Here is a 10,922-nt window from a genome sequence, read left to right as displayed (position 1 = left end):
TAACCTTAATTATGCAACGCAACAAGTTTCCCACGATCTTTGCTGTCGTTGAACTGCTGCATTGTGAAATTTTACACTAGTGCAAGGAGCTCTGCAGGTGTCTACTTGTACTGGTACAGTAGGGTTTCAAAGTCTGAGAAGTCTATCAATAGTTCATCATAAGTAATACGTTTTAATTTTAGAAATGCTCAAGATTTTGCTCTTTTCTAGGTCACTAATCAAATGCATGCAAATTATTGACATTGGTCATGTTACATTTGCACAATAGGTCTGACTCACTTTCATTGAAGTACACAAGACGCAAGAATTCGTGAAAATGCATGAAATTAGAAACATGCAAAATCCATGCTCTCAGGGTTTGGGACCCCACTATACATGTTTTGTATATTAAACTCGAATTGTTTTTGTCTGCTGTCCAATAAGCCGCACTGCCTTATTCATGTCAAATGTCAAATTGGATCAGCTTCATTAAATTGTTTGTGGATTTCTATAAATACAAATATAATGTTTTGTATATCAATTGAATGAGAACACCAATGGATGAAAGCCACCAAATTCTTGGCAAAACATTTCAGTGCTCCACCTGTCAGAAATCACCAAGGGCATAATTCCCCCTTTAGCGGTTCACAAAGGTGGCTATTTGCAATCTTTTTCTGTGAGAACATTTCTCTGTTTTGACAAGTCTGTGGAACACCCCCAATGTGTGTTAAGACTAACTATAAGCAGTCAAGTATGCAGATGTGTCACTCCCATTTCATGCTGTACAAGTCTGCATTTCCTTGTCTTTGGAGATTGGTGTATTAAAAAGTACAAGAATGCTACAGCGGTACGGTACATTTAAGTACACTGAATTTACTTAAAGGGATAGTTCACTTTAAAATGAAAATTCTGTCGTCATTTACTCATGTTCATGTTGTTCTAAACCTGTATGAATTTTTTTTCTGATGAACACAAAAGAAGATATTTGGAGAAATGATGGTAAACACACAGCAGTAAGTGACCATAGACTTCCATAGTAGGAAAAAAATATTTTGGAAGTATTGTGATAAATGACTAAGAAAATATTTTGATAAATGATCGTAAGCACACATTTGACGGTATCCATTAAATTCCATCATATTTTTTTTATTCCTACTATGGAAGTCTATGGTCACTTACTGCTGTGTGTTTACCATCATTTCTCAAAATATCTTCTTTTGTGTTCATCAGAAAAAAGAAATTCATACAGGTTTAGAACAACATGAGGATGAGTAAATGATGACAGAATTTTCATTTTGTAAAAACTAAAAAAAAAAAATCCATTTAACAATGTAAACTTAATTTAATCTAGTTCATTCATCATAAAGTGTGTCATATCAGCTTAATTTAAAACTTTTTTGTTAAGCCAACATAACATTGTTGCATAAAAGTAACAGATTAATAAACCAATACAGACTTGCATCTCATTAGCTGAGGATTTTGCAGTGTATTATGGGTAATTGTTGTTCTGGCACCACAGAAGTGTAGCTTAACTACTAAAGAAGTGTATATTTAACTAAATATTTATTTGTTGACTCTACTAAGGTTTGAGTTTACTTAAACTTCTTTTGAAAAATTAACTAAATGATTGTTTGTTGAGATTACTTAAACAAATTGCGTGGAACCTGTTGACATAATATTTTAATTAAACCCAACACTTCATTTTTTTTGTGTACTTTAAAAAGTGGATGCAAAAATGATGCACTATATTTTTAAGTAAATCCAGCGTAATTTTTTTACAGTTTAAGATTATAGCATTTTTTTTCCTAATTATTTTTGAGTGCGCCCACAAAAATGTAATAATGCCTCACTGCAAGGGTTGTTAGGTTGTTGCCAATACTTACATCTCTACGATAATACATATGGCTCAATACTTCCTTAGATCATTTAATAATAGCACACTTATTCTCAACGAGACATGCAAAATAGTGATGCACCGATGTATCGGCCGCCGATATTTATCGGCCGATTTTTGATGAGTTTGAAACCATTGGCATATCGGCAATAGCACGAGAAAGGCCGATACAGATTGTTTATTAATTAACTGCATAAAGAAATCCATTATATGTAAAAAATTAGTTAATGTTGCTGAATAGCAAAAACCACCTTTGAAGATTGTCATGCTGTCTTATAATATTTGTTTTAGCTTAATTTGTGCCTCTCTTATTATGTTGGTCAGTTGAATGTTAAATAGATCCAATCCATGTTCAGTTAAAATAATTTGATGCAGAAATAAACTAGCTAATAGACCAACTGTATACAAGCGTTTAATATCAGTATCGGCCAGATGTTGTCTGTTTAAATCGGTATTGGCCCAAAAAAATCCGATCGGTGCACCCCTAATGCAAAACGTAACAAATGGTGCAGGACTAGTTAAAAGTTCCTGCAGCTAAATGGCATTAGCAGTGCAAAAAGTTATGGGTTCAATCCCAAGGAACACACATACTGATAAAATCTATACCTTGTAATGCACCGAAAGTTGCTTTGGATAAAAGCATCTGCCAAATGAATCAATGTAATACACAGTCAAAAAAGTTGTCACTGGGATGGAACCCTTTAAAAAGGTCCTAATATGTATCATTGAGGTACTAATATTCTTTTTGAAAGGATTCCTCCCCAGTGACATCTTTGAACCTTTATGTCTGAGGGAGTTTGAATAAACCCATAAGTATATACCGTACTAAAAGTGATGCTTACACACGGCACTTTTAACTAATAACTAGTTGGTCTCTTATACATGACTGAAATAAATTGAAGTGAAACAACAAATCAAACTTGTCTGATAAGAATCTCTTATTATTCCAATAAAAAATACATTCATACAGAAATATAACAATTTTGCAAAACAATTTCAAATAAAAATTCATAAAAAGCAAAAACAAATAAAAATCTTAGAAAAGTCTTTTTTTTTGTATTTTCCCGTCCTTAATTTTCGGTCTTTATTCTTTTGTAGAAATATTGTTTAGACAAGAAAGATTCATGAGAGAAACGATGAACGATAGAAAGTGTTGGTTGAAGCAAGCAAATGGAAAACTTGATTAAGGCTCCATTACCACTTGACTAATATTGGCCACTGTTGGAAAGACACAATGTTCTTTGCCCACAAAACCCTGGCTGGTCTCATTTAATGGCAGCGCAAACTGCTTCAAGTTACTTCTGGTGCTGGAAAAATCCATAGCTACGTAGCTGCTCGACTTGCAACTTTGTCAAACATTGCTCAACAAACCACGGCATAACACTTATATGCTTGACACTGTTCGAGTATAACGCTTCTTTAACTATATACACAAGAAAATTCAATCATTTGGTCCCAAAAATAAAAAAGTTTTCCATTCAAACTAAGGGTCTTCTGACTCCGTGTCTATAAGTTTCCATTGTAAATGTTGAAAAGGGGGATGATATATCTTTATCTATCTGAATGGCTGTGCACTGTTTCCACAATACTGTCGCTGGACTAAAACAGCGGTACCCAGACAGGTCAATATCGAACGGGCCGAGTCAGCAGTCTGTAGCAAGCAGGGCCTTCAGCAATTCATTACAGCGAGGCAGTACAAGGCAAGGCCTGTCTGAGTGGAGCTTGTTAATTACAATAAATCTTTAGGTGTTTTTTCTTTATTCTTGGTTACAGGGGACAGGGAACGGGGTGGGGGTTGGCATTCCACACAAGCATTCGAGCCTTGTGTTACACAACAGCCTGTTCACACACACTTTCATCAGAGCTTTTTGTTACCTCTGAAGATAGAAATCTAAAGCATTGCATTTGAAAGCCATTCAGCAGATACCAACTTTGTAACTTTAAGTGCTCTATTTTAAAATTTCGCAAAAAATGAATGAAATAGCATGCTCAACATTTACAATACATTACGTATCTACAAGGGTGTGGTTACAGTGGCTTCAAAAAATAAAATGGAAAGGTGCATTTTCAGGTAAAACAGAGCCTTAATAAAGCTTTTTTTTTTAAATCACAAGACATTTTGTGACCCTCAAGGGGCAAGGTCACTTGCATAAGGCACCATTAAGGCCAACAGTGCATTAACAACAGGTAAAGTAGAAAGATAGAAAGAGAGAAATTAGTCCTTGTGATGAAATGAGTAATGAGTATGAAATGATCGCAGGTTTCCTCCACCATTAGAAAGAAAAAAAAAAGATCAATGCGAATATGTACAATATTGTAACATTTAACCAATTGTATTTAGCTGCGCTTTATTGGAATCTATTTGCAGTCCCGATTACAAAAGAATACAAACCCCAATACCATGCAACACCTGTTTATGATAGTGAAGTTATAATTGTGTTACATCTCTAAGCACACAGCTTATACAACGGACTACAAATGAGCTTTTGAAGCCTGTCAAATAACAAGCTACGAACACATTGCACATTTAGTAGCTGCACCGAACACCAAAAAAGCTACTCTTTCATTCAGGACTGAAGTTCGGCCCCTAACCCCCCAAAGATGGGGCAGGGGGTGAAACCCTGGCCGGGACGCCTCCGCTATCTTGCCACGAGGGCGTCTGCCAAGAGTTCTCAGTCTCACGGCTTCATTCAGACTTCTCTGCATACCGTGTGGAAACAAAAACGGAATTTGTTCCCCGACACCATTCAGCCCACAGCGATACACTGGTACACCCCTCCCACCCCTCTTCTCGCACACGGGACATTCATCCGCTCGCATCAAACAGGCTTTCGTTAGGATTTGTTTTTAAAGTACCAGTGTATTGTCCAGGAGTTGTCCCAAAACATCATGCACCATACAACACACCATTCATTCGCTCTTTTTTTGTACTTTTTCAGTTTTTATATAAATCATCCTCTTGGATTCTTCATTCGCGATTTTGTCCCTTCCTTTTCGTTTTAACAACCAGACAGTCCGCCTTTATCCCGGGGCTCATAGAGGCACAGGATATGGTGCAAAATGGCATGCTTTGGCTGGAACACACTCCCCCCAACTTCTTGCAGGGCCAGGTCAACCAGGAAGCTGGTCAGGACACAACATATCCCCAGCGTGAAGCTACAGTCTGCTCAAAGGTGCCTCTTCATGTGAAGGGCCAGGTGGTCCGACCTGGAGAAACACCTGGAGATGGAAACACAGAGATGGTGAAAAACAAGGTCAGAGAAGGGCCACCGAAGCCATAAAGTGCGATCAAAGGTTGAGATCAGTGCTGGTGTGGCCCCTAGAGGCCCTCGAGGTTAATTTGTGACGTAGGAATTAGCTGCCATGAAGACTTACATAAAAGGAAAGGTTGGAATAAAACAATGAGTCATTGGTTATATGCAGCCACAGACAGTATTTGCAAACTTTTATTTTCGTCTACACTGACCTTAAAGGGAAAATCTGTGGAATGGATTCCAACATGGAATATTGTGCGCTAAACAGCCTACCAATAAAAACCAAGGGCCAGTCTTGGATAGTTTCAAGCCTTTGGATAGTTTCACTTTTGTGAACTGGCACCAGCAAACAACATCCTTGTAGTCAAAGTCTGAGTTGACTGTACTGCACTCTTATTGGTGCATTAATGCATTACGAAAATGAAAGTTTGGAATGCCAGTTCTTCCGAATCGACTGTGCTCTATATGCGGTTATGCAGACGCAGATCCTTTGTGGGTCTGTTTATGAGGAAACGCTGATCAAATGGATTAGGAGTCCAAAGGAGAACTATGAAATGTTTTGCATCGAGTCACCACGGAAACAAAATGCCAAAAGGGAAGTTGTGCAAACAGTGATGTTCAAAGCACAAAAGCGCTCAGGGAAGGCAATAATTAACAGGGGAAGTGATGACAAACAGGAGCGGCGCATGTGGTCATAAAACACGGAGGATATCAATACAGGACTGCGACAATGTGACTATTGCGCTTTCAAGCATTTAATACGATTAGGTAATTAAGTGATAAAATCCTAACTCCCATCGATGAACCAATAAAAACAGAATCAATGCTGTATGTGGAATCCATTGCATCCCATGGATGTACACATCAAGCGATCAGCCAGGCGAAAAGAAAGACGGACAGACAAGCTTTGGTGAGAGAGGTGATGGGACGGAACCGAGCTTACCTGTCACAGTGGCTGCATTTAAATGGCTTTGCACCGGTGTGCTTCCTGAAGTGTCGGGTTAGCTCGTCGCTTCTCGCAAAGCGCCACTCGCAGCCTTCCCATGAACACCTGTACGGCTTTTCACCTGTAAACAAAATCAAAACCACCTTTCAGTACATTTCACTGGGTTTCGGCTGATAAACACATGCTTAAAAGGAATGCGGTGTGGCGCGTTTGAGTAATTCCCTCAAAAATGCATTTGCAAACAGGATGCATGTCTAGGAATCAGGTGAATGCGGTCCAAGAGATGATCTTAACTATAATAGTCAGTGACAAAGATTGTGGAAATGCACGGCATGCTAAAAATCCATTACTATATAGCGCATGCATTAAAAGCACGCCGAACAATGCGCGTCACACGGAGCCAGTGTTTTGAATGCGACGGGGCTCTTTAAAAAGGGGCCACCCAGATCCTCATTCAAAAGCCTGGTTCTTTCCCATGACGAAACCAAAACTGTTTTGGTAGAGCAGGTTGTTTTTTTCACCCTGGCTGGTTTTCATCCCCTCCCCCAGCTCAGATTCCCCCGCCCCCCTCCCTAGCCGGGGCCGCATTCCAAACACATTAGGTCACCGTTTAGGCGTGCAGTCATGCAGGGCAAATATTCACAGAGTGACATTAGCCTTGCAGCTGAGGACAGACGGTGTGAACTCTAAAATGCATTACACAACTTTTCTGCAAAGAAAAACTGAAGTATGCAAAGTGCCTCCTTTCATTGTGGGTTGATTATTTTAACATAATAGTTTGATTAAACAGTCCAAACGCACACAAGGTTTCTTACCTGTGTGAGTCCGCTGATGTGCTTTTAAGTGAGAACTCTTTGTGTAAACCTTCCGACAGCCGTTGAAGTGACACCTGTGCACTCTCCTCCTTCCATCCGGAGAGGCGTCCCCTCCGGCGGAAGTCTTATCCGAGGCCTTCCCCAGCCCGTTTTGCCGGACCTTCGTCGGCACGTGCAAGTCCGTCTGCGTGGACCCCCACACCTGCGGGATGCCGGGCTCCTGTGGGGTCTCTGGGGAGGACGGAGGCGTGCTGATGATAGAGGAACTCAAGTGATGCGCTGACTCGGTCAGAACCGAGCCCAGCGGGTTGGAGGTAAAGATGTGAGTGGGCGAGAGCTCCTCCGAGCTGTCAGACGCCTCGCTGCTGGCATCCGAGTTGGTTTCTAATATTTGGCAGTCATGATTGTCTTCCTCCTTGATGTTGGGAAGGTTGCCGTTGCCATCTCTCTTATCTCCACAAGCCAAAATGAGCTTGCTCCAAAGATCCTCCTGGGCCTCTAACTTGAGGTCCGACGCGGAGACGTACGGCTCGCTCTGCAAATATCTCTCCAGCTCCAAACATGTCTGATTCAAAACAGAAAAAAACTGTGTTAGAAAATGGACTTTAGCTTAGCCAACACAAGGTGATTCATCTATTTCGTATCAGTGAGGAAGTTTCCAGTTAGTTTCACCACAAGTGATATGGGTTTGTTTGGGTTAACCACTCCGACACATGCTTTCAACTATTTCCGTTGAAATATTTAAATGCGTTTCATAGGCCAAATATATACGTTTGTTACACAAAATTAGTTATTAAATAGTGTTGTGTGTATAAATTCGACACTGAGAGATGTGTACTGGCTTTCTGGAACAGTTATCCTCTCATGAGTCAGTCAGACATTTCAAAGTCCTTTTAAGGAAGCCACATAACTTCCTTCGTCGAGTTTCCTCATTCAAACAGCTTGACGTCCCCTCAGCCTACAAATGCATTTTTAACCAAATTCATTGTGGAGGGCAAATGTTCTTCATATTACAGTGCAGAAGGTAAATATCAACGTCCTAACTAACATTTAGGTGATTAGTTAGACTCGGTATTCTCCAGCAGCTCTATTGACAAATTAGCTTTAGCTGTGCACATCTTCCATACCCACGCTAAAAAAAAACACATTAGCATTAAATATGGACAGAGAAATGTCGAATTTGTGATTTTACCAAAGAAACGCACTCAACATGTCTTCCTTCAAATGTCTGTAGATACACATGCGCATGTTTAAATGCCAGGAGGGACGAACATATGGCTCCATGCCAGAGTCCCCAAAAAGCCTAAGGGAAACTACCTGGATCAATTTCAATGAGGTATCGTAAATGCCGAGAAAATAACTGCAACAGCACGGTTAAAAGTATATCAGCATATAAGCAGTAGAACCTGTTCTGTTATGACAGTTAATAAGAGCCTCCTATTAACCCCGTTATGTGACAGAACATGTGCAGCAGTCTGTCAAAGCAACCTTCGTATTCATTTGCATTCAGATTTAAGTAGAATCACATGGGAAAGCAAAAAGACGATCCAATCATGCAACACTTCTCTACTTTATACCCTATAACTCGTTTTATATATACGATATATAGCTAGATATGTCCGTGACTTGATATTAGCCTCTGTTGCATGTTTTCAAAGTGCGTAAAATTCACCAATAGCATTTAAAAAAATATAAACCGGATGTAGTTTGTTGCGTTAACTGACAGCATTTAGAACGCAACAATGTAACAGAGTCGAACAGGACGTCAGTTGGAACCCAATAACGATACAATGTTTCAATGGAATGTTACACAGTTTCATTCAGCGCAACGATACACGCGATTCCTCGCACAGGTCATTTTCAGTTTAAAAAAGCAGATTATCGCCACAATTTCCACCGATCACTTCCCGCTCATACGACCCATGACTTTGAAAACAACTATTTTTTAAAAGTTCCCAATATTTCACAAAAAAAAAAAAACATTCGTTACCTGTTGCCAGTATTCTTCGAGCGATGGCAACGCAGAGAAATAGCCAGTGTCATGAACGATCTGAAGTTCCTGAAAAATGCTGCACATCGGTAGAACATCCATCGCAATCCCACGCGTTAGGCAAACGAAGAGAAAACGATATTCTTCAGTAAAGATAAAAGAATGCAATGTGACAAACAAGCGTCCTCTTCGTGCAACAGCAACGCAGTGCAGCCGTCGCTCTGCTCGCTCGGAGTCCGCTGGTCTGTCTCTCTCTCACTCTCTCTCTCTCTCCGCTGTTGAGATCACGCTATATTTGCAAACACTGAACTCAAAGCAAAGCGCTGCGCTCTGTCAACTTCCCCTATTCAAACCTCGCAGCCTGCCTACCCCCTCGTGACAGCGTGACGTTCCCTTGCAACGCGTCCAATGACATGCGACCAGGTTGCGCGGGCGCATATGATATCACTTTGGACCAATCGCAATCAGTTGTAGAAATAAATACAACCTCCTGCCGTTGTGATTGGTGGATTCAATTTTCTCAGCTTGCGCGCTGATTGGCTAGTTATTTTTAGAAGCATATATAAGATCCCTGCGCTCTTTCGGTTCAGTTCTGCTTCTTCATATGGCCGAGGTGCGTGTTGTTGTGCGCGTCTCCACCGTTTGACCAGCGCGAGCGCTGTGCGCATCTGTTTGGTTCTTGTGGAAAGTTTAGACATGAGATACATTTATTTGTCAATCTTTCTTGTCTTTTGCACCATAATAACTTGTGGGCAATCCTACTATGGGGAACATGTTCATGTCCCTATCATATGTGTTAAGACATATAGAATGAAATATTAAACACAACTTTAAAATATGAAATTATATTAGTTAACTGTATTTAATTACTATTAATGATTTATCTGTTTTTTTTAACTATAAATTGCTTGAGATTGTGTTTTTGCAGATACTATGCATAAATTAACTTTTATTTTAAATTAATGTTTCATTTGTGCCTGTTTCCTTATAAATTGATAAGCAAATGAAACACTGTTCCCAAATAATGATTTGCAGACATGTTATATGCATTTCTTTGGTGTGTAACTTTCCATTCTCATAATATGTTGTAATACCAATTTGACACAAGACTTTGTAGAAGTTTCTAGATGCATAATCATTCTTCAGGAAGTGACATCATTTTGGTATGATTACAACAGCAGAAACCACTAGCAATTATGATTAGGGTTGTCTCAGTCATTATATCCTGTTGAATAAAGTTACAATTGTTGGTAAGACAAAATCTAAGTTTCAAAAGATGAATAGAAATGAACCTTATCTTGACTCATGTCAGTGTCAACGTTAACTGTTTATTTTGTTTTACCTGTTAATTATTGTGTCATTCTCACCAATCCAGTTATAATGAATAAGGTTTCAGTGCCTGAGCTTGATAGGAGCAACACAACAATTAAAGTTACAGATTTCACAAGGTACTATGTGGCATGACTGAACCTCCAATTTATTTTTTGGCACTGAAAAAGTTTCAAGTGTTAAGTAAGTTTACATCTTGAGACAAAGTTTCTTCTTCATATTTTGTAGGGGAATACATTTTATGTTTACTGAATGGACTAAACCTGCTTACACAGCAAATATATATGCTGCTAGATATCAAGCTAAAAGAGTAAAATTTGGAAAGGCCACATAGCTCATGACTCATGATGTAAAGTATGTGGCCAGTCTGGTTAATGACCACAGCCTGCAAGGGACAAAACAGACTTGTATCCACTCTTTAAATAGCAAATTGTTTGGGATAACTAACTAAGAGGTGTATGATGTGTCTGTTTGGTAACTAAGCCCATACATAACTTCTGATTCTGGGGCCCAAATATAGCGCAAACTATATTATAAATAAAGCTTTCAATGTGCGAATATAAAACAGGGGATTTTTGAAAATAAATATCAGGGCTATATATATATATGTGTGTGTGTGTGTGTGTTTACTTGAAATCCAAATATGTAATTCAATAAATAGCTCGTTTAAAATTCAGCTAGTACCCATTCAGCAGGATCTCACTGTGCTTATAGC

General features: G+C 39.3%; 1 protein-coding gene across 1 annotated transcript; it reads right to left on the bottom strand.

Moving 5' to 3' along the window:
* Positions 1–2,793: 2,793 nt before the first annotated feature.
* On the bottom strand, positions 2,794–9,272 carry klf6a (Kruppel like factor 6a). Its single transcript, XM_065294720.2, has 4 exons — positions 8,879–9,272; positions 6,889–7,453; positions 6,071–6,194; positions 2,794–5,092 (listed from the first exon to the last, which is right to left on the bottom strand). Exons 1-4 carry the CDS (start codon positions 8,978–8,980, stop codon positions 5,041–5,043), a joined length of 843 nt encoding a protein of 280 aa, XP_065150792.1. The 5' UTR covers positions 8,981–9,272; the 3' UTR covers positions 2,794–5,040.
* Between the last annotated feature and the right edge of the window lie 1,650 nt (positions 9,273–10,922).

Source organism: Paramisgurnus dabryanus, chromosome 22, assembly GCF_030506205.2.
Source record: "Paramisgurnus dabryanus chromosome 22, PD_genome_1.1, whole genome shotgun sequence".
NCBI classification, from domain to species: Eukaryota; Metazoa; Chordata; class Actinopteri; order Cypriniformes; family Cobitidae; genus Paramisgurnus; species Paramisgurnus dabryanus.
This window is presented reverse-complemented; position numbering and strand designations above follow the sequence as displayed.

Coding starts and splice junctions, on each gene's coding strand:
- klf6a (XM_065294720.2), bottom strand. CDS start 8,980: ATGGATGTTCTACCGATGTGCAGCATTTTTCAGGAACTTCAGATCGTT. Junction 7,454..8,878: donor TCGAAGAATACTGGCAACAG/GTAACGAATGTT, acceptor GTTTTGAATCAG/ACATGTTTGGAGCTGGAGAG. Junction 6,195..6,888: donor ACATCAGCGGACTCACACAG/GTAAGAAACCTT, acceptor TTTTGTTTACAG/GTGAAAAGCCGTACAGGTGT.